This window comes from Panthera tigris, chromosome B2, assembly GCF_018350195.1.
Source record: "Panthera tigris isolate Pti1 chromosome B2, P.tigris_Pti1_mat1.1, whole genome shotgun sequence".
Lineage (NCBI taxonomy): Eukaryota > Metazoa > Chordata > Mammalia > Carnivora > Felidae > Panthera > Panthera tigris.
In genome coordinates, this window is record NC_056664.1 from 78,058,073 (window position 1) to 78,082,741 (window position 24,669).

The 24,669-nt window shown below is 37.2% G+C and overlaps 1 protein-coding gene across 1 annotated transcript; it reads right to left on the reverse strand.

Annotated features, from left to right (window-relative positions):
* Positions 1-207: 207 nt before the first annotated feature.
* AKIRIN2 (akirin 2) lies at positions 208-19,202 on the reverse strand. Its single transcript, XM_015535205.2, has 5 exons — positions 18,892-19,202; positions 3,705-3,848; positions 2,169-2,318; positions 1,188-1,259; positions 208-941 (listed from the first exon to the last, which is right to left on the reverse strand). Exons 1-5 carry the CDS (start codon positions 19,124-19,126, stop codon positions 931-933), a joined length of 612 nt encoding a protein of 203 aa, XP_015390691.2. The 5' UTR covers positions 19,127-19,202; the 3' UTR covers positions 208-930.
* Positions 19,203-24,669: the final 5,467 nt, after the last annotated feature.

Genomic DNA, 24,669 nt, shown 5'->3' on the forward strand with positions numbered 1-24,669 from the left:
AAACTTGGATTCTACTCTTATCTTGGAGGTAAAAATTCTACAGCTGTTAAAACTGATTATATAACATTCTAGCATGCAGTCAGTTATAAGCAACTTGGAATCAGAACTCAGTTTTTGAAAATAGCACTCAAATCTGAGATTATTTGGTGTATGAAAAGATTTTTAAATCTTATTGGAAAATTAATTTCATTGATTCCTGAAAAATGCTTACATTTAAAACACTGGCTTTATTCAAGTACTACCCATCTGTACATTAAAGCAGATTAGAAGTAAATGTTTTATTCTTCCAACTAAATTCCAGTACTACAAGGGCAGTAAAACGACGACACACTGGGGAAAAAAATGCAGCAATAAACATTTGTTAAAACGATTGATAGAATAAATAAAAACTACCAAATTAAAAAAAAAAAAAAAAAAAAGAAAGAAAACTTAAAAAAAAAAAATCCATTCTGAAACCCCAAGAAGTCCTGGAATACAGAAATGCCCTCCCTCCTTCAATAGTAATGTCCTGGGATTACATTCTAGATTATTAATAACTGGTTACAGCTTGGTTGTAGTGCACAATTAAAATCACACTAACTTCATCTGAAGTGTCATTCTACAGTTTTATTTACACAACCAGTGAAGGGCATGTTCTTAGAATACCAGCTTTAATCCTTTTCAAACATATTAATATAAGAAGCCAAATTGTAATGATACAGCAAATGAGGCCACTGGCATTAATACAGGTAGCAAAGGTCCACATCCAGATGGTACTGACATCAGGGAAATATCCGAAACCAGTTGCTGCCTAAGAGTGGTTGCCACTGACGAAAGCTTGAAATAACCTGTATTCACAGGGGGGTATTGGCATTGCTGCATGTCATAATTAGGACCTCTTGCAACAACTCAACAAGGAACAAGGCAGCCCACAAATGCAGAAAACGTGATTCATGAAACATCTAAAGGGGGAGGAAAAGGAAAATTAGTGCAAAGTCCAGGTCAAAATTCAAAGACATTCCAGATCTTCATCCCCAACATCATCCTAGGTATTTAAATAACCAAAAAGTAAGCCTTAATAAAGTTTTGCCTATTTCCTCCAGCCTTTTTTGCTCCATGATTTTGTTAAATTCTCTTGAGAATGTAGATAATTGTAATAAATGTCTTAAGAAATTATCTTGTTTTTAGTTCAAAGATGAAATACTTACAACTAGCAGGCTGTTCTCCATATCGTCGCATTATTTGATCATGCGTAAACTTCACAAATGCATCATATTGTTCTATAAATAAAGATACATATCAATTACACGATTTGCAAGATGTACTATTAGAGCCAGATAAACTGAAAAATCCAGTATGTATAGTGAAACAATTCTAGGTTGGCCCTTTGAATCAGACACATGACTTCAGTAATAATAATACTAATAATGTTATCAAATGGAAAGAATACAGAGTTTGGTCAGGAAATCTACATTTCAGTCCAAATTAAGTGACTTTTATGTATAGGCTGGGAAGCTTATTTCTTAACCCATTAAAAATAAAGGGCTTGAAATAAAAAGATCTTGCTCTGCTCTGAAAGTTTAGTAAGTGATCTTTGAATGGCAGTTTACTGCAATGAGGGGAAACAGGAAAACAGAAGCTTAACAAAAAAAATCCCAAAGCATCCACCTGTAACCTAATCAGATGTCACATAACTAAGCAAATTTTCTTGCCTATATTAGCACCTTGATTTAACAACTTCAAAATAAAAAATCTTATGCTATCAACACCTAGTAAAATCTGTGGCTTAAAAAAATCAGGGAAATCCTGATTAAGTTACCATACACAATAAATGGGTCTAGACTGGTGGAAAAGTTATCATGAAAGATGTAGTCTAAAAATCCAAAACCAAAGTCAGGTAAACAGCCGAAATCAAGTTTTCAGCACAGGAAAACCAAAAAAATCTAGTTCACATTAATACTACTGCTGATCTACATGGCTAACTTAATGCTATTTCTTGAGGTCACTAAGGAAGGCCATGAGCTACAGGAAGGTTCACTTCCTTTCCTGAACTGAAATTCTCTGGTTCTTAGAAAATACTGTAACCAGTGGATACACAGGGTAAGTTAATTGACGTGAAGGATACGTGGGAAATAATACATTTCTTAGAGTTGAGTTTCTGGGAGATCTAAAGTAAGCTCATTGCATACCTGCAAGTTTTGTGTTCAATATTTCTTCATACTCTTCTCGAACTTTCTCTTCACGTTCTTTCAACAAACGTTCACAGATCATCCCAACCTGCCGTAGAGTGAATAAGGGCTGTTCTTTTTTTAATGGCGAGGACGTTGCAGATGAAGTCCCTATTATAACATGAACAAAAGCACATGATTTAGAGCCATCATAAAGAGACTGCTGCAAGTATTGAAAATAGCACTCAAATCTTAAATTTGGTATATGAAAAGATTTTTAATTCTTATCGGAACTTCACTGATTCCTGGAAAATACTTATATTTAAAACACAGGCTTTGACTACTACCCATCTAGGCATTAAAGTGCTGCAAGTATTCTATACACCCTCAAATACACAGATTTCCTATCAGTTGTTTGTCCTGCTCTGTGTGTCTGTCTCTAGTACTCCCAATTGCTCTTGTTTCACTTGCTTTTCTGTAAACTGCATGGTGGGGACCAGTTAACTAATTATCCTCGTTAGAGCTGTGATTGTTAGAGCTGTGTCTATCACAAGATTAAAGTATGCCAGCTTTAATCCGTAACCATGAAGGGCTATCTTTACTTTCAAATTCCTAGTTTTTAGTTGAGGCTGCCACTTAATTGATGTTCTAGGTAAACTGACTAAATGAATGATGATGAACTTGGTTCCTGCTGATTTAAGTCTAGTCTCTACCCTTAACCTCCCCTTACAACATTTCACTCACACACTGGCACCCCACACCCAACTGGCAGGAGCACTGTGGAATTTAGTTTTGAACAATTTTGTTTCCTAATCTATTTTTATTTGACTATTTTATAGACTTTGATTTTTTTTTTTTTTTTTTTTTTTAAAGGAAACTATCCCCCAAGCCCATGGGGCTTGAACTTACAACCCTGAGGTCAGGGGTTGAATGCACTACCTACTGAGCCAGCCAGCAGCCCCTGAATGTTTTCTTTTATTCTGCCAGGTTTTCTTATCCCTGCTGGTAGGGAAGAGAAGGAAGGCAACTACCATCACAAGAAAAACTATTTTGCTGAGAACTTTACTAAACATTAAGAGCCACTTTCCACCTTTGGGAATCTACCCTGATAGGGTATATGTACATGGAAATTTTTTAAGTACTATAATACCAAATTCAGTCTAATTATCTTCATTAATGGTTAAATTATGGGAAATCCATAAAATGGCAGAGTATTAAACTGTGGCCAAGGTACATCTATACTTAACAGAGAGATACATGGTATGTTATTTATTTATTTATTTATTTATTTATTTATTTATTTATTTATTTATTTATTTTTTCTTAACAAAGGCTACAAATCACATCACTTATGGGGAAGTCCACTTAGGGGATATTATATCAAGGTGGTTGTCTCTGGGTAGTGGGAATCCAGGGAGCAAGTACTTACTTTGTACCATGTTTTAAGAGATCATACATTACTTGTATAAATTTCTTTTTTTAAATCAAAGGCGAGAAAAGACAAGCTTGAGTCACCATACTAAATAACATTTCCTTTCACTTTAAGTTTATTATTACCTGGTGAAGCTGGTCCACTGAGGAGAAATGCATGTGGTTGTGCCTCTGAAGTACAACATGGATCTGTCTGTTGAAAACTAGTTTCTAAATGTCTTCTCTTCTGCATGCGTTTATACTCTTGTTTTATGTTGTACAGAATTTGTTCTACAGAAGAAAAATGACTAGATAAAAACCATGAAGTTAAAAAAAAAAACAAACACTTGGGTTTTCAACAATTACTTGGTACGACCAATCTACTGAAAATATTCTCTTCAAATAATATCCAGAAAACTGATGTTCTGGAGGAATTCATTTAAGCATTATAATAGGGGCAACTCATTCAGAAACAGCACATACACACCACCTGGAATTTAGCTATTCTACAATACAATTTCTTCTGAGCACCAATTATCAAAAGATAACTTAAAAGTTTTTCATTCAATATAAAAATAAGGGCATCTTATGAACTTTTAGTTCACTTTAGTTTACTCAGACTCTTAAAAATCCCAAATTCAAAGGCCACCTTATTCATCACAATAGAACTATTAAGCAGGCTTTTCCAAGACCATAAATAATTAGAAGTGGGGAGCACTATGTATATACAAGCACACCCCAGTGAGAATTGACAAAATGATAGAATGAATGAGAAAACTAAAAAAAAAAAAAAAAAAAAAATCATAAATGGTCATGGCCATTAATATTAAGCTCAACAGAACCTAAGAATATTATAACATTAACAGCAAAAAGTGTTGGGGGTAAAAGCCCATGTAATGTGATTGGTACAGAACAGGTACTCAATAGTAAACCACCATACAAGTGTACCATTATCTTCAACCACAACCATCCAAACAGGGGTAAAATCCTATCAAGCTTATCCTTTATGCCAGTATGGTTCATTTTATGAAGATTTCTAATTCAAAATAGCCTCTCTAGAAAATATTTCCCTGAGGTTTCCATTTCCCTCAAAACACTTTCTCACAATCATCATAGCTCCTAGATAGATTATCCATGTGAAAAACCACACCCTAAATTTGTTAATCCCAATCCAAAACAAAATTAAACAAAAGACGGCAATTAGGCATTAAAATGATTTATAAATATATCAGAATGTAACTTTAGCAATCAAGTCTACAATGATGTGTTAATTTAAAAATGAACTGAAAAGTTGATTGAAGGCTAAAGATTTACATGAGAACAATCTTTTTTAAAAAAATTAATACTGGTGGTTTTCTCAGGTATGTATTTAATTCTCCTCTTTCCTGGCGTTATGTTGTTTCTCTAGTAAGAACTTTTAGGGCTTTTGAGAGAGAAGACCCTGAGCGGACATTAATCAGTCGCTTATTTTATTTTTTCTCCTTAAACATTTTAGATTCTGCCACTTTCATTATTTTAACGGAAAAAAAAAAGTTGCAGAAAGACATATCCAGTGAAGAAGATTCCATTTATGTAAATTTTGTGGTGTAAACAAATCTGTTAAATATACATGAATGTGCAGCTTAAGCATAGAATCACATATTGGAATGATTTAACTTTAGGACGGCTGTATTAAGAGGTACTTTATCTGTAACATTTTTCAGAATCTTAACATTTGTCTATATTAAACATGGTCATTTTCAGCCCTTTTCCATTTATTTGAAATAGTCTGTAGTTTAAAAATGAATTTACCAGTGTGAAATAAAATGGCTATCTACTAAACAGCTAATAAGCACCTTGATAGAAATGGGTTTCCTAAGATTCATAGAGGGGTCCAACAAAACTACTGCAACTTCCTATACCAACCAGGACAAACAGATAGCTTTATTTATTTGTTTTTTTAATAACAGAACTCTTTAGTAGCAATATTCTAAAAAGTGTTCAAAGTAATGATGTTTTGGTCTCTGATGGACATCAAGCCTCCCTCATTTATCACTTTCTGATCAAAGCTACCACCATTCTGATAAAAAGTGCCATTTAAAGCATCCTAAAGTTTATTCACAACCAAAGATTTCAAATGTACAAGTTACAAGAGTAACTTGTCCACAACATCTTTTGTGTGACTTATTTTTTGATTACCACAACTGTTCTCAAGATCATAGTCTTCCTTTTGCTTCTTCACAAAATCAGAGCACAACTAAAATGTATCAAAATAATAATAACAAACTCAAATTTGTTCATTTGATAATCTCAAATCATAGGCTATATAGATCTAGCCTGGGATTAAGATACAGTAAAACTTCTTAAAATTTAGCTTTGTAAACCTCCATACCATCTAATACTTAAGAAACAGCAGAACAAGCTAAAGAATTTTAAGGTATAATTTACAAAATGAATTTACCAATTTAAATGTACACTACTTTGATGACTACTAACATATGCAAATGAAACAAACAGGTCTTGGAACCATCACAATCATAATGAAGAACTTTATCACTCCAAAAAGTTCTCTCACACACCTGTTCACCACCTTCACCTTCATTACCACAATATTCATCTACTTTCACTATCTGAAATGTTTTTGCCGTTTTGAAAATTTCATATAAATGGAATCATAAAAAGTGTAGATTTTTGTGTCTGACTTCTCTCACTCAGCAAAATGCTTTTGAGATTCATAAATAATTAAGCCCTTTTTATTAATTAGTACTCCATGGTGTGTATCTGTACACACACACACCTTATCCAATCTCCTTTTAATGGACATTTAGATTGCTTCCAATTTGGGGCTATTATGACTAAGGCTATTATAAATATTCAAGTACAAGGCTACAGGTGTAAAAATTTTCATTTCTCATGGATAAATAACCTAGAAGAGGAACAGGATGGCCTGACTGTATGATAAGTGCATGGCTTTACTTTGTAAGAAGCTGCCAAACCATTTTCCACAATACCATCTTACACTCCCACGAGCAATGTATGAGGGAGTTCCTTTGCCAACATCTTTGCCAACGCCTGATACTGGCAGTTAAAGAACTGAAGAAAAAAAGCCTACAGTGCTTTTCTTTATGTCGAATATGATGCAACTATGTCATCTAAGCCTCACTGTGCTCATAAATGCTCTAATACTGGTAACATGTAATCAGCAATGTTATGGCAGTGTTAAATGTTATGGCCAATTTAACTTGACCAAGATCTCAGCTAACTGTAAGCCTCAAACTCATTTACCTCAGTTTGGATAGGTATACAGTTTTAAAGCTGTTAACTCAAATTTACCCAGATTCAATTTCCACAACACATTCTAAGCTCAACTTAGGTACCTGGCCGACTGAAGTTGCTTCCACACCAGTTGGATAAAGGTCTTCCACACATCAATAAAGTTCCTAGGTCTACTTAAACTACTTAAATCTAGCCATCTCTAATCAAACTGGCAAGTGACATTTTATCCCAAGTTCATGTAACATCTAAGATCATGTTGCCAACACAATTTATGGTACATAAGAAAAAGTGAAATGAAACTTCTAACATTATCAGTTGAACATTCCAGTTTTAATGCAGGCTTCATATCTGGCTTATAGAAGCATCGATTGAATTTGCAGCAAATCACCTAGAGCAAAATACACTTATCTTCATAACAAACTACACCACAAAATGGTTATAATCCCTTTTCAAAAATCCTAAAAACTACATTACTCTTTTACCACAAAATACTAAGGCTTCCACTGCACTATGTATAAGTGAAAGTCAAAGTATTAGCAAATTCTGTGATTAATGGCATTTTCATTCCCATATCTAATAAATGACATTAAAATTGCCAGTAAAATTCTCCTCCTTAACAGGTGGGAGATTATCAATGATTAATATTCCAAAGGAATATTAAAAAAAAAAAACAGAACAACTGGATAAATGTTAAAAAGAAAAAGCCTGGCTTGTGGCAACATTAAGCCTACTCCCAAACTGTTTTATTACTCTTAGTTGCCACTGATTACTTAAGAAAGCCTGGACACAATACAGTCAACAATATAAACAGAAGAAAGTGGTTGTAGGGATTAAAAAATAAGTTAACAAGGATAAGAGAAACAGCAACAAGATGGAACTGATAGCAAAGGGAGGAATATAGAATTAGAAGCAACTACAAATGTCTTTCTAGAGTATAGTCCATAAGATGTCTAAAGATCTGTGACATGTGAAACTTTTGCTCCAGACCTGCACAGACTTGCCATTTTCCTACTGACGTAATTACTAAATCAAACATTAACAGGTCTCATTAAGTTTTAGGTTTAGGTGTATTAAGACATTTTTTGTACCACCTTCCATGCCAGTTTCTCTTTGCAGTATCTTTGAAAAAATTAAAGTAAAATTTCATCTAGACAGATAAATAATGGGATTAAAAATAAAACAAATCTTGGGGCGCCTGGGTGACTCAGTCGGTTAAGTGTCCGACTTCAGCTCAGGTCATGATCTCGCGGTCCGTGAGTTCGAGCCCCGCATTGGGCTCTGGGCTGATGGCTCAGAGCCTGGAGCCTGCTTCCGATTCTGTGTCTCCCTCTCTCTCTGACCCTCCCCCGTTCATGCTCTGTCTCTGTCTCAAAAATAAATAAACGTTAATAAAAAAAAAAAAAAATTATAAAAATAAAAAAAAATCTTGAAAGTTTGTTAGTTTTAGGCAGGAACACAAATTAAGTACAGAAAACCTGCAGTAGCCAATAAGACCTAAAAATAAGGAACTGTTTCCAAATAAAATAACAAACCAAATCTAGAGCACTCAACTACATACTAGACATTGCCATCTCCTTTATAAATTAAAACATACACAATTAAGAGTTGTAATGGAGGTCCATTTTAATAAATAAATTACTTTCCCAGGATATTTGCCCAGAAACTAAAACAGTTCTTATGGTGTCCTTGAAGGAATCTTAAGCACAATGTTCTTCCTCAGACAAGAGCTATCTAACTGAAAAGAATGAGTTGATGCCATTTTTAATTCACTTTAAAATTACTACATCAAAGGGACACGGAACCAAATTTTAACACAAGATTGTTAAATTATATCTGGAGTTTTAACTTCTATTTCGATTAACATGAATCCTAATAAGCATAATATAGCTGCACACAATTATACAAACATTAGGGTATTATCTACAGTACTTTAAAAGCAACTGGCTAAGATTCTAAGTTTATAATATATATAATATTTTACTGTACAAGAGGCATTCATTTATATCCTACAAGATGAAGAAAAGGCATAATCACTACAAATCAAATTCTATTATTTCACTGGTACTGTAATAGCCAATGATTACTTATTTGAAGTGACTCAACTTGTTAAAACCCTTCAGGTCTAAGTATAAATTTTACAAATTAACTGCACAATGGGAGTCATTAATGCAAGGAGTCCAACAACGCTCAATCAGCAGGTGGTTCCTCCCTGATATCCAGTAAGTTTCATATTTCTCTTATATTACACTAGACTCTAAAGGATATAACTATGTTGTTGTTGGTTAGCTCTTTACTATCTACAAGTATCTTCCCAAACAGTTTATAATTTAGGAAAACCAAAAAAAAGCAGTAATAGGAAAGAGAAAGGGGAAGCTGAACCATCCAAAATCCAAAACATATGCTACAAAAAACATTTAATGCCATGGCAAAAAGTTCAGCTTCTATTTCAGTTAACTACAGACATGAAAACAAGGTAAGATCTAGAGTGGACTCCTTGAGGAGGACTCTAGGGCACCACGATCAAGCTGAAGAACAAATCCATCTCTTACAATTTATTAAAGCACCCACCACACACACACACACACATCAAGCAATAGCTTACCTAGAAACCAGAGATTGCAAATTGATTGACTCACAAGCTAAACTGAGCCCAAAGACATGTCTGGCCTAGATAGTTTATTATTTTAAAAATTTTTTAAATTTAAAAATGTTGAGAGAGAAGGAGCACACATGAGAGCAGGGAAAGGGTCAGAGGGAGGGAGAGAGACAGGGAGAATCCTATGCAGGCTCTATGCTCAGGGCGGAACCTGACAGGGCTTAGCTGGATTCCACCACCCTGTGATCAACAACCTGAGCTGAAATCAAGAGTTGGATGCTCAATCGACTGAGCCACCTAGGTGCCCCTGAATAGTTTCTTTTTAAAAAGTATGAATTTATGCCCAATATTTAAAGTTCATTACTTTAATTAAAAGTCAGATTTCTAGCTACTGTTAAGTGGAAAACTAAACTATGTGGCAAAATTCACCTTAAGAGTGGTTGTTGGGGCGCCTGGGTGGCTCAGTGGGTTGAGCGTCCGACTTCAGCTCAGGTCACGATCTCACGGTTTGTGAGTTCGAGCCCTGCGTTGGGCTCTGGGCTGATGCCTCAGAGCCTGGAGCCTGCTTCCGATTCTGTGTCTCCCTCTCTCTCTCTGCCCCTCCCCCATTCATGCTCTGTCTCTCTCTGTCTCAAAAACAAATAAACATTAAAAAAAACATTAAAAAAAAAAAAAAAGAGTGGTTGCTACCTTTTGGGGCAGAAATTCTCAAGTGCTTCTAAAACTTTAATGGACACACATATCACCTGGGGAGTTTGTTAGAATGTAGACCCTGAGGGATGGAGCCTGAGATTCTGCACATCTCTTGTGTTTCCAGGTGATTCTACAGATCAGTAGCAAGGCTGGAATTCACAAATTCCCATGAAGTTTTACTTCACTCATTTATATTACTTGCCTGGAACTATGGGCATTTATGTTTCTATCCCCTGCTTGAAATAATAACTCCCCTACTATGGCAGTTAAGAAATAAAGTGGTTAGTTTATTAATTACTGGACATTCTGGGAAATGGAGAGGAGAAGGAAAGCAGTAACAGCAGACTTACTTCAATTACAAAAATATTTAAGGTGATCTAAATTCATTTTGCCACCCTAACCTCCATGGCTTCTGTAATTCAATATTAGACATGCACTTCCCTGGCAGGAAAATATTCTGTAAACCAATTTAAACTTGACTGTAAATCAAATTAAACTTAGACTCATTACATAATGTTTACATATACTGATTCATTTTTCCTAACACCATTCTTAAAATATGAAATTCATGTTATGGGACTGAAGGTGAACAAATGCATTTACTTTTCTATTACACACAGTTTTAAAAAGCAATTAAGACTACCTTTCATACCAGAAGACAGTGACCGGAAGTCCACAGACATCTTTTGTTTATCCCATTTATATTTTGTGTAGTAGCTGTGAATATTTAAAAATAAACAGACTTCAACAAAAATCCTGACTTCTTGGGGAATATCTAATGATAAAAGGTCCAAATTCACCAACACCAGAACTGAGAGGAATGATCTAAACTAAAGATCTAAATTAGAGTTTCATCTGTAAGTGAAAAGTCAAGTCAGGAGTATGCATGTGACTGACTGCTTAGGGAGCTATTAGAGAGGACTGCAGCTGAACCTAGAACTAAGGAACTCCTAAGTTTAATAGCCAGATGAAGACAAAAAGAACAGCCAGAAGAGAAGTGTTATCACAGAAGGGAAAAAAAATGTTTCAAAAAGAAGTGAGTGGCAGAGCACTATAAATGCCGTAAGAAGAGTCAAATAAGATGAGGACTGATTATATGCCATGGAAATCACTGTTGACTTGACAAGAACTATTTGAGGTACACACACCTAAGAAGTGAAGAAATAGAAGCAAACAGACTTATTTGAAAGCTCTCTGAATTTGGTTTTGAAGTAAGAAATCTGGATGACTGCTGGAGGAAAATGAGGATGTTTTATTTATTGCTTTATAATGGGAGTCTTGACAATATTTAAAGCCAAAGCAAAGGTCCAGTTGAAAGAGAAAAATAATCCTGAAGATAAGGTTCCTTTGGAGAAGTGGATCCTTCCCTCATTGTGCAAAGTGCCTTAATTATCTCATTTAAACTTCGTTGGTAATACTCAAAGGAAAACAAGACAGCACAACTACTGGTAGTGTTGGTACTGGGAAAAATGAAGAAACTGCCATTAGATGGCTTCTATTTTATCTGTGAAGTTGAAGGCAAGGTCATTCACCGGAATGGCAGGACTGTTGGACAGTGAATAAAGTCCCATTTGAGGTTGCTCCACTGTAACTACCTCCAGCACTCAGGGACAGGAAATGCTCCTAATCCTCACAACCCATCCTAGGAAGTCAGATATTACTATAATCGTGTGCATTATTTTATAGATGAAGAAAATGTGGCTTTGCTTCAATGTCTTCTGAAAGGTCACACAGCTGGAACAAGTCAGGGCCAAGCCTGACCACAGGGCTTAAGGTCAACATCTGCTGCCCTTCCCAGTACTGTATTACTACAATACCTAGCCCGTATTCCACAAGTAACTAAAGTTACAATAAATCACAAGAAGGAAAGCTAATTTTTTTTAAAAAAATAGGATGTCAGAACAGAGGAATTACTACTATGTATCATGCCCTGAAACCTCAAACTCTGTTGTGAGGAAGATAGTAACCAGTGTATAATTCTCATCTACCCAGAGCTCTGAAACTGGTTATAACAAATTTTATATATATATATAATATACACATAAATAATGTATATAAATAAATATATATAAATACATATAAATCTTCCATGTTACATTTAGATATTTATATAAGGGATACTTCTACATCTCTAATCTATAGAGGACAGTCCTCTATATCTAACCAGAATGTTTTACTGATGTTTTATAAGGGAGGAATTATTCTAAATTGGTAGGTCAGCATTGTCATACATACAAGGACTGATTACAGTCCCAGCCTCTGATAATGTACCATTTCACTTTAAGCCATGGATGGTTGTTAGTGAGCATCAAGTTCCTCTGTTCTGTCACAGCAACCTAAAACTAAGAAAAGTTTTTCTTCCAGAGAATTACATTTTGGTAACAGAACAAGGCAATGTTCCATAACAATTAAAAGGCAAAGTTCAAGGACAATAATGCATGAAAAAATTGGCTTTCTCTAATCTTTCAAATTCCACTCTACATTCTATTCTTTAATTGCTAGATCAATTCAACAATATACATTTATGTAAATATACGTGTGTGTGTGTGTGTGTGTATAAAGAAATAAAACATGGGGTGCCTGGGTGACTCAGTCGGTTAAGCATCCAATTCTTGATTTCAGCTCAGGTCATGATCTCATGATTTGCGGTTCAAGCCCCATGTTGGGCTCTGTGCTAACAGCGTAGAGCCTCAACAGTGTAAAGCCTGCTTGGGATTCTCCCCTCCCACCCCCGCACTCACAAGTGCACACTCTCGAAAGTAAAAAATAATAAATAGTTTAAAAAATATGGTAATACTGAAAGTATAAAGATTACAGTGTTTTTATTCAAGTTTAGCTAGCTAATAAAGCACCCACAGTGGTAGCTCTATTCCCTTGAGAGACTCTTTATCTTTGCCTAACCAGCACAGTACCTGGAACTCAAATGAGGTACATAAAAGCTTGAACAAGTGACTTCTGGAGTAAATATTTAGATTTTAACAATGTTGAGAAAAACCAGATACATGAATAGAACCTAGAAACTAAAAATTAAGTCAACCCCCCAAAAATGTATTAATGGGAAGATGACAATTTTACTAAAATCGAAATGTTGCAAAGCACTAGTCCATTTCAGGATGATCTACCTATGACATCTGTAACAAAAACTAATGACTTATAACTTTTAAAGGGAGGATGAAAGCAAGTTATAACCCCCAAGACAAACTATAAGCATATTATGAGCTGTTTTTCTAATGCTGGAAGGTTAAAAACCACTACCACCACCCAAAAAAAGTCTACCATCACAAGGAAGATTACACAGTCTGGCATACTGCAAAATTTTAATCGAAAGGCCCAAAATAAATACCAAAGCTGACAATGTGACATACAGTTTTAATTTACCTGCAAGGATTCCCTCCCTATTCAATAAAGCTTCATCAGGTTAGAAACTTGTTATAATGTAAATCATTTAATTCCTTTAGAAATAAAAGACCAGAAATTTCATATTACAAAGTATTTTCTCCTAAAAATGTACAAACTCTAAAAATGTGTTTCTTCAAATGAGATCTCTGAAAATGACAAAATCCTGTTTATCATCGTTGTCCAGAAAAATGAGGGAATACTGAGAAGTGTACTTCAAATGCCTCAATAAAAGTATTGTTCAGTCTTAAACTAATTGCTATACTTATTACTACTCATTTGTTTGAGTCACAATCTTTTTTCAAAACATGTTTTAACAATTGTGGCTATATTGTTATAAAACAGTGTAAAAAGAAAAACTGGTACAGAATGAAGGGAAGAACTGAAATTACTTTTTTTTTTTAAACTTAGCATCTCTAAGAACCTTGGGAAATGCCAAGGCTGGATTAACTCAACAAATAAATCTGATAAATATCTTAAAACTTTGTGGTAAGACATTAAGAAGGAAGGTATGGCAGATAATACCTTTGGGATTACTTTCAAACTATAACCCACTGTATCCTCTCAAAATCCAGGAGGGCAATTACTGTTAACAGTCTTTGCTACAAGACTGCTGCTGATAGATCACATTTCCCAGATGTGTTCAGAAAGCTGAGAAACATTGGTAAGCGGAATTCTAGAATCCCAACACTCAGCAATAAAATTAAAGATGACCCTCTTGAACTAATAAATTCATTTGTTCAAGACCTCTTCACCATCTGCAGATGCCAGACTGGTTCATTTAAGCAAACAAGTATTCCACCCTTCACACTTTTTAGTCTTTTCAAAAGGCAAGTAATTCACTGTGGTTTCACATGTGCTTAGAGAATGATGTGTGAGTCAACAGTACTCGCACAGAGTTAATGCAAAGACTGCAGGGACCACAACTTGCTTGTTAATTAGTTATAGGTACTTAAAAGACCAGCACCCCAACACCATTATCTAGTTTCATGAGCACCTACCCAAGAGGTGCTCCAAACCTAATCCATGTTATTATTCTGCATTCCTCTTTTAAGTGGAAGGAGAATCAAAAGTTTATTTTCAAATAGAAAAAATATGCAAAGCAGGGCACTTCCACTTAATCTCTTAATTTACAACCTTTCAAAACAGAAGTAATTTTCGGGGTGCCTGGGTAGTTCAGTCGGTTAAGCGCCTGACTCTTGATTTCGGCTCAAGCATGATCTCATGGTTCATGAAGTTACAGCACCAAGACAGCATGGAGCCTGCTTGGAATGATATCTCCCTTTCTGTCTGCCCCTCCCCAGCACACGCTCTATCTTTCTCTTTCTCTCTCTCACCTGGATCCATCAAACACTCAGGAAAAGATCTACCTGAGTACATACACAGTGTTTTTTCCCTATAAAGCCATTCAAAAACTGAAGAAATTTATTATTCTCCTTTACCTCTCAGATTATGTGTCTGTGCCAATCATGGTAACTGGTAGCATCTATACCTAAAGAAGGGCTAACCTCTCTCCAACCTAGCCATGTTTACCTTATTGTTTCTGTGTTCAAGTTAGGCTTTATTTTTCTATTTAAAGAAAAAAAAGCTCAGTAATGAATACTGCTATGCTCTTGCTTTTAAAGGCCAAAAACTTAACAAGATTCTTAAATGCATAATCCATAGAAATATGAAATAACGGCAGCTGCATACAGTCCTAAGTAAAATATCAGGTTTAAAATTTGAAGTACAAAGACCATTAAAAACCATCTATTTGCCAAATCCACTGAGAAACTAGAAGCAACTTAACAGCTGTCTAAATAACCACAAAATATTAAAAACACTTCTGGCTCAATACAAATGACATCTGAAGTGAAATGCTGCCTCCTGCAACAGACATCTCATTTGTTTGCCTAGAACCGTTTATACTTCATTTAAACCAGCTGGTGTCTCCGTTTGTAGGCATGCATCAATGTCTACTGAACAATCTAAGTTCCTGTAAACCCTTCCCCATTCACAAGCTGCAATTTCCATTTTTAATGGCAAGTTTCCAGCAAATACAATGAATTCTTACAAAGGAATTTAACTCTTCATCCAACTCAATTCCTAAGACTAGAGCAATGGTAACAAGACCTAAATAATGTGTATAATAAAAGTGTCTAGCAAATTCCCAAATAGTTGACATCCATAGAAGGATCTCTTCACCAAACCATTCATTTCAGTACACAATTATGAAAAACAATGTGTTTGATTTGACTGATAGTCACTTGTAATGGTACAGGATATTTCAGTTTTATTAAAATAATTTTGTTCTTGGGAATGTTGTGACAATCTTTGACTAAGAGATAATATTAAAATATTTCAAAAACTAATGAAGATGCAGAACACTCTGAAATCTGTTTTCAACTAATTTATCAGGGTGAGAGTACTGATGCAGCTAGTAGAGGTCTTCATTTTCCCAGTCAATCCCCCCAGCCCCCTTCCCTATCATTAACTTTTCCCTTTTTCACATCCTGAGCATTATAAACTCCACTGCTGACAGAGCAGGGAGTGGACACACTTCTTCTGTAAAGGATCAGGCAGTAAATACTTGAGCTTTGGGAAAATACAATCTCTGTCACAAATACTATCTCTGCTGTTGTAGCCTGCAATGGACCATACTTTAAGAAGAAAAAAAAAGCATGGCTGTGTTCCAATAAAACTTTTTTTTTTCTTTTTTTTGCCAGCCCTTTCCTTTTTCCTGGCATTAAGCTGCAAAAGTTTGAAAAATAAAGATTTAAATAATAGTCATCAAGTCAAACTTTGGAATCACCTTCCTGGGGTGACTAAAATAAACCAGGGTTTAAAAGAAGATGTTCAAGTTCCTGAAACTTCTAGTAAAGCCACAACATGATTTCAACTACACATCAAAACACACTATATAAGTATCCAGAAAAGAATGATGATAAAACGCTGAATTATATGCACGCTCTAAAAAAATTCACTTCAATACTCTAGTTCCAAGTTGTTTAAATTATATTTGAACTCACAGAAATGAAAGGAAAATAAAGTTTCCGCAGAGTTCCAATCACTCTCAACTTGGTATGTCACTTTCCATTTCCAACCCTAGCTACTTATTCCAGCTAAGGATATACAGATATTCACTCTTGTAAAGTTTGAGAATCACCAATGTTAAAACAAGATTCTAAAAATTAAGTGCTTGGGAAAATTATTTGCAAGTTTGGGGACATGAAAACTGAAAAACTCTTTGATACCTGCACAACACTGCAGCTCCCATTATGACAACATTACAAAAACCATACAGGAGCCCGCAAAAGGTGGCCATCTAAAAACAAAGCCAAATTAAGTTACATGCAGAATGTCATCCAAAATTACAGTAAAAAAAAGTAGATTTTAGCAATATAACACTTTACCAATTTCAACTGCTTTTCTGAAATCAACCTTTTTTTAGGTTGAAAAGGCTAAATCAACTTTTAGCAGACTCAAAATTATAAATCAGGGTGTGATTTTAAGAGTTCAGGACACGATCAAACTGCCATCTGTTTGATCAGATGTCAAAAACACCTGGAAGAACAGAAGACAGGCATATTTTGGAAAATATGTATTTGAATCATCGGGCTTAAACAATTTCACTAAATCCAGTAATTTTATTATTATAGTCCATTCAATTGAAATTTGAGATAATGTGGAACCAACTGCATTAACCAATGCAATGAAACGACAGATTTGTAAAGGATCACAATTCTTTCTGAGTAAGTTCCCTTTAAAGTGAAGACAAATAAATATAGTTCTGGCCAGTTTACCACATATGCTCAGAACTATTGCAGGACTGAGATACAGTTTAACTCCCAAACCTAACACTGTATTAATTCACCAGCTCCACTGAAATTTATGGCTGGTTAGCCAGGGCTATTTTTAAGTGGCCTTATTTGTTAAGCACAGATTCCTAGGTATCATTTCAATTTTCAATGATACCATTTGATTAAAAAGACAAACTAAAAATAATGTTAATCACCAGAAGCTCATTCTTAATACTGATGGTTTCTTTTTTAATGCAAAACCTAACAGTAATCAATGAATGCCTTTACATACAAGACTATTTAGGTATAGCTGCTAAATAAAATTATCCGAGAATGCCTCTGAAAACTCACTGCAACTCTAAAATAGTATATCCTTAAGTTAGATCAAATATTTAATAGCAAAAATGGCAGCCTAGGCATTTGAGGAAGGATATTGAAAAACCTGACTTGACCAAAACAATTCAAAATGGAAGTTACCAAATACAGAGGTATATATACTGCCTACAAGTTTTTTAAAAGCCAAGAACAAAACACTTAAAACTATGAAAAGGCTTTGTGTGCAGATATTATTAGCAAAAGCTCAAATATGAAACCTTTGCATGCTATACACACAAAGAAAACAGATTACACCGCCAGTCCACAAAAGCCTATCCTAGGACTGTGCCAGGGGCACACAAGTATTTTTAAAGTACAGAAAAAAAAACTGAGTATACACATGCAGTATAAAGCAGCCAAAAGGCATTTCCCCATAGTCACTTTCAGGAAATGTTTCAAGATGAAAAGCAAAAACACTCAAGTCCCTTGAAATCTTGGGTTGATTTTATTATTCTCAAGGCCTAGGCTGTTCTCCCCCACCATACTTTGCTGAGCAGAAATAAAGCACCTCCAACTAGAAGCAACTCCTCAGCCTCAATTTTCAATACAATTCGCTTTTCATTAAAAGTTCAAGTTTCTCAGGATCTAGACGTATAGTACGATCATATTACAGTACTCGGGAAGAGCATTTTCTTTGTTGTTGACCCTGATAGGGAAACAGGTCTTGACTCAGCCAAAGTGGCGTTCTTGTGGGTGATTAATGACAGGCCTAGATCTCGCCCCAGTGACATCCATCCCCACCCCCCATCCCCTCGGTACTAAAATCAGCCATGTCTGAACTGGAGGAGGGGCTGCCTCCTCGCCTCAAACCACCCAGTCCCACAGTTAATAGCTGCAACCAATCGATTCAGGGAGACAGACATCGAGATTCGGGTGAAATGTGACCCTCTCTCGCCTAAATTTATGAATAATATCGCCCTCTCTGATCATTTCCGCTGGGGCTCTCCAGACTACGGAAACACTCAATTCCAGTCATTCAGCCCAAAGAAAAGATCTTCCTCTTCCCCACAATACCCGGCAAGGAACGGCCTTGCCTCCCCACCTCCCGACTCCCCCACCCCCTTGACATCAGGCCATTTCTATTGTGTCGCCGAGGCTGGAGGACCTAACTAAAAGAAAGGTGTCTACTACTTTGCTAAGAACGAGCACCAGTCCGGCACCCCCACCCCTGGGGCCGCGTTCCGCGTCCCGGGACCCCAGTTCTCTCGCCCACCCCGGCGGCCGCGGAGCCGAGTCCCACCTGTGGTGAGACGGGAAGAGACGTCGCCAAAGGGGGACGGCTCCATTCGGAGATACTTCTGCGGCGAGGCGGCGGCAGCCGAAAAGGAGGCGGCAGCGGTCGCGGCTGCCGACGACGGAGAGGCAGCAGCCGAGGTGGGCGCCGACAATGGCGCACATCGCCTCCGCTTCGGGGACGCCGGGCTCAGCAGCGGGTCGAAATCCAGAGTCCTTTTCAGAGTGGCTCCACACGCCATGGCCGGGGCAGCCGAGGGCCGGGCTCGGGTGGGGTCGGGGAAGGGTGACGGGAGGGGAGGGCGAGGGAAGTGGGGAGAGAGCGGGACTCGAGGAGAGCCTAGCCGACGAGCTCAAGAGCAGAAAGACGAGTGCCGGAGCGCCGGTGAGGAGATAAGAGCCGCGACCGCCGCTGCCTCCGCGGCAGGGGCACTGGCCCGGCCGGCCCGGGCGAGAGCGGGAGGGGCGGTGGCGGCCGCTCACGACAGCCGCGTCAGGGGGGCTCTTCCGCCTCCTCAGGCGCAGCTCCCCCGGGAGAGGCTCTGGCCGCCCCCGCCGTCCGTTCGAGCTTTGCGCCGCGCCCGAGGCGCTCCTGCGCTGAGACCGGCTCCCTTCAGCAGTCGATAACAGCCCGGTGAGGTATGAGGCTGGAACGCGACTACAAATACGCCCGAGTAAAGTCAGAAGCTTGAGAGCGGCAGTCGATGTGGAGGGATTAGGAGGTGGCGGCAGCGGCAGGAGCTCCAGCAAACACGTCCAGCCGCTTCCCCCTCCACTGTACGACTATTCCACCCGCCGCCGGCCCCAATATGGCGTCAATAACAACGCCGCCGATTCAAATTCTGCGGCCTCAGGGCGCGTGCGCATAGGGGGTGGCCACCCCTGCAGGTGCGTTCTAGGAGTTGTAGTTTTTCACTGTGGAAGGGAATAGGCGTGAAAAGCGATTACGGAGGAGTCACGAAAACTACGACTCCCGTCAGTCAAGGCGCGCCATTCCGAGTTCCGGGTTGGAATTTAAATCCCCTACGCAGCCTGAGTGTAAAAGGAACTAAGCAAAAGAGGAAAAAAAGAAAAGACTGTGTGAGAGACTGGGAGAGAGGAAAGCCAACTGGTGCTTAAAAGATCTTTACAATTCAGGACATAGTTGTTCTGATACCATCCCTACAATGATTTAACAAACGGGAAATAGAAAACTTAGCCAACACAGCTTCCAGACAGATTAATTTCTGTAGTAAGAGTGCCAAAACCAAAACCTGTCATAATGAGAGGCTAGGAAATAATATTATGGAATCTATTTAGGACAGCAAGGGACAACAACAGTAATAGTATCAGATTACAGGATCCTTGATTGAACTGGATGCTTTGCCTTCCCAGGTAGCTGCATATATCCATTTATTAAATTCTGCAAAACCAGCTTTACCTGTAAATAAATAGATTTGAAAGACCAAATTGTTTCGCTTTGGATAAAAAGCAAGCGATACCAGAAACTGTATTATCTGTTGAATATTGTACTATAACTTGTGAAGTGTAAGAAATCAAAAAACCTAATGAAATGTCTAGGAAGTAGATAATGAACCCATTTCATAAGCAAAGAAAACAACTTTTTGTAAAAGTTGTACTGTTATTCAGGTACCTAAAATAAGAATCAAATAGGGCATTCATAATGTAAAAAACTGTCACCAGTCTTTTGCCTAGGGAAGCTATCACAAGTCCAAAAGGAAACAAGTTATTTATGTAAATGCCATATTATCAAATGATCATGGCTATCAAATACTGGCTTCCAATGCTTATTTATTACTGTCATTTAGTCAGTAACTAAAAGATATTTTGTACCATTTGTCTATTATTACTTAACAGCATTTTGACATTAGTTTAATATATTCTTGTTTTATTGAATTGTTCAACACCTTAAAGATTAGCCGTCCTGATCACATTGTGTCAACAACTAAGCTGCACTAATTTTAAGATTACTGCTTGGGAAATATCTTTTGAAAAAGGTCACATTTAATGAAACAACAGCTTAACTCTGACACTGAAAATGTATAGGTAAATTTTTGCTAAATTCTAAATGCCATGAAACATAAAACCTATGATATGATGAAATTAACAGAACACATATTTTATGTAAATAAGTAGAAAAAGGATAGATTAAGCCATGGGAAGAAAATAGCAAAAGCATTTATATTCCTGGTAAATATTTTCTGAAATTAAGATTTTACCTTAAATTATAGACCTTACATTGAAAAGGGACTGTTAGGAGTTAAATCACATCTTTTCAAAATTCATATGTTGAAGTCTTAACCCCAGGTATCTTCCAATGTGTCCTTATTTGGAAAGAGGGTCATTTCAGATATAACTAATTAAGATGAGGCCACACTGGAGTAGGGCTTGCCCTTAATGCAATATAACAGGTACCCTAATAAAAAGGGGAAATTTGGAAACAGGCAACATGATGTGAACCTGCAGATGCATCTACAAACCAAGGAAAGCCAAAGATGGCCAGGAAATCACCAGAAGCTAGGAGAGAGACATGTAACAGATTCTTTCTCACAGTCCAGAGAAGGAACCAACGCCACAGATACCTTGACCTCAGTTCTAGCCTCCTGAACTGAGATAATACATTTCTGCTGTTTAAGCCATCCAGTCTGTGGTACTTTGTTATGACAGCCCTAGGACAGCTATAATAGAGGGGGGTTGTGGTTATCATTTGCATTATCACACTGCCTGGAAAATAAGGAAAGAGTTTTATGGAAAGGTAATATGGGATATCTGGTAAACTTGACATTTTAGTACTAATAGCTGCCCATGCAATCAACACTGCACAGCATATCTGCAAAGGGCTCTCTGTTATTATTAAACCGTGAAAGGCTGGGGCAGCCTCCCCTAATACCAATGACTAAGGAGCCTGTTCAGAAACTAAGAGGAACAAGGCGAATTCTTTCCTACTCACTTCTGTGTCTTTGCTCAGGCTCTCTGCTCCATCCTTTTTGCCTGACTACTTATTCTTTAAGACTCAACCAAGGCATTAACTCCTATAGTAAGTCTCCCCCCAACATTTAAAGGCTGAATTAGTTTTATAGCTTCACAAAGAGACAGATACCCATCTGCAGATCTTCATCATTACTCTTACCACATTACAATATAACTCTCTGTTCATGAACCTGCTTCTCCTACCACTGTATTAGTTCCTTGCCAATAGCATAGTAACTTGCACACTTCAACAGCTACTTATTGAATGCTTCTATTTTTTTTTTTTTTTAATGTTTGCTTCTTTTTGAGAGAGAGGGAGAGAAACGGAGCATGAGCAGAGAGGGGTGGAGAGAGAGACAACAGAATCCAAAGCAGGCTCCAGGCTCCAACCTGTCAGCACAGAACCCAACGTGGGGCTCGAACTCAGGTCAGAAGATCATGACCTGAGCTGAAGTCGGACCCTTAACCTAGTGAGCCGCCCAGGTGCACCATTACTGAATGTTTCTTAAATAAACATTTTTTAATCACCCTGTCCTCCCAATAGCCCACATTATCCTTGTCTTTTAAGATAGATATTCACTAAAATAGCAACGCCTTCAGGGCAGAAAAAAAGCTGTTGAAGAAAAAAACAAACTTTTTAAGGCTAAAATTAAAAACAAAAACAATACATGAAAGCCCATAAGTCTTAACATAGTTTAGAAGTGCATATGTATTTTGTTGATCAAGGGGAAAACAAAACTATATTTAAAACATTAATAAGTTGAATCAGGTCACATGAATCTAAATATATAGTACAGCTAATGGCTCCAGTGACCTACAGAGACCAAAATTGCTCTTGTTGTGACTAAAAGGCCTATAACAAATTTCAAAGGCTTGAAATTTTTAGGATAGCTTTGTGACAATCTAGAAAGTATTTCCACATTTGTACAATCTCAGAAGCCTCTGAAGAAAAAGTGTTTTACCAAGATGCTGGTCTCTGCTTGGTATTAGACTTTTCTAGCACCTCCCAAAATATTCTCCAGGATCTGATTCTGATGAGTCATTCTTTGACTAAAGCCAGTAAAAGTAGACATAGCTGGATGACATAAAATATCATCATCCTGAGCCTGAAGATCCTTTTTATACCATAAATCATTTTCAAACAATTTTTCTGTTGTTAAAGATAAATGCAAATATGTAAGGTGTGGAGAGGTGTTTGCTGACTTTACATGCTGAGTTTGAGTAATCATATGCTCAGCTTTAGGAATAGCAATTCTAATTTAGGAGTCACTTCGAATCTATATTCAGAACGGGCAGTGCCTACAGCAAAAAAAAAAAAAAAAAGTTTAATCATTGTGTAAATGAGTGCAGTAGTAAAGAATAGACATTGTAATTCCTCCCACATAAGGTTTTGCAGGCTGGCCGAAACCTCTTCTAAGAACCATATCTGGAATACATATTAGAAAACATATTTTCCATTGTAGATATGATATGGCTAATTTTACTTTGGTTTCATTGTTTTGGATGTGGTCATTATTTTGAGTTGATTGGATAGTCATAGATTAATCAAAACCATATATCTGTGAGTGATTTCAAGAGGTCACCTAGACTAGTCCCCAGCTCCAAGGCATGATTAACTGTAAAATACTCAAGCCAAATAAGTATCTGTTTCACTCTTCCTAGAGATTTTCAGGATCAACATCCAAAATCCTGTGGTTAAAACGCAACTGCAAATTCTCTTATGTTAGCTTTAACCTCTTCTCCATCAGAGGCTCATTTCTAATTGTATAGTGCTCTATGAAGAACAACGCAGTCCAGGAAATAAGCCATGATTCACTCATCCTGAGGGACTTTCAAAGAAACCACAGCATAGTCTTTGGGCAATCAAAATAAGTTTTTATGAAGTCATTATTTTAAAATTTGCATGCTTTTCTCAAGTAGGTACAGTCAATTACCTCTATCCTTACTCAGGAACCATTTACTCTTACTTTATAGAAAAGTCAATCATGTTTGGGATCTTATTTCCCAGCCCAAACCAATTAGAAGAATCAAGTAGAAGAGGGAAAAGGGAATTGAAGATGCTATATAGCGACTACAACAAGCAAGCCAATCATTGTATAGCAAAGAAAGGGACTCTAAGAAATAACTACAAAATTAAGAAAGCACAAAAGCCATGAGCCACTGAAGTGTCAGGACAATTGGTCCAGCTGCACTTGAGGCATCACTGTATTACTAGAGCACCATATAATTACGGGAGGGTTGCCAGATTTAACATATAAAAATATAAGACGCCCAGTTAAATTTGAATTTAAGATAAACAAGGAATGACTTGTCAGTACAAGTACGCCCCAAATATTACCTGTTTTTATCTGATAAACACATTTTACTGTGTGCTGTATTTTATCTGGCAGCCCTAAATAAGATGGTGACCTCAAGTCATCAGTAAAGCACAAACTGTTGAGTATGCCGTTCAAAATCTGTGTAACTAATAGGACACTGGAAAATGTTCCATTGATAGTATTTAAGATTAGGAAAATCAAACTTCTGAGTTGTCTGCAAAGTTAATCTATGTGAAACATTTTGAGCCATGCATGTTCTTCACTACAGAGTTCTAGGCGTAAAATAAACCTTTAATAAACATTGGATGAACAGTGGAAGCTTAACACACCGCCTTCCCATTGGTGAGGCACCTCAAGCCCCTGAAGTTTGTCCCTAGCTGTTGTCAGTTCTGTGGCCCTGCCTGAGTCTAAGCCTGACTCAGAGTTGGTGTCGCTGTCCAGGTCTGACTCCCGTTCCCTCTTGTACCTGCTGTCCTGGGCTTCCATGACGTCGCCGC

Excerpts from the sequence above, each read along its gene's own strand:
- AKIRIN2 (XM_015535205.2), bottom strand. The coding sequence starts at position 19,126 with ATGGCGTGTGGAGCCACTCTGAAAAGGACTCTGGATTTCGACCCGCTG. Across the intron at positions 3,849-18,891 it reads CTCTTCCCGTCTCACCACAG|AACAAATTCTGTACAACATA; the intron begins GTGGGACTCGGC and ends TTTCTTCTGTAG. Across the intron at positions 1,260-2,168 it reads ATTGAACACAAAACTTGCAG|AACAATATGATGCATTTGTG; the intron begins GTATGCAATGAG and ends CTTTATTTATAG.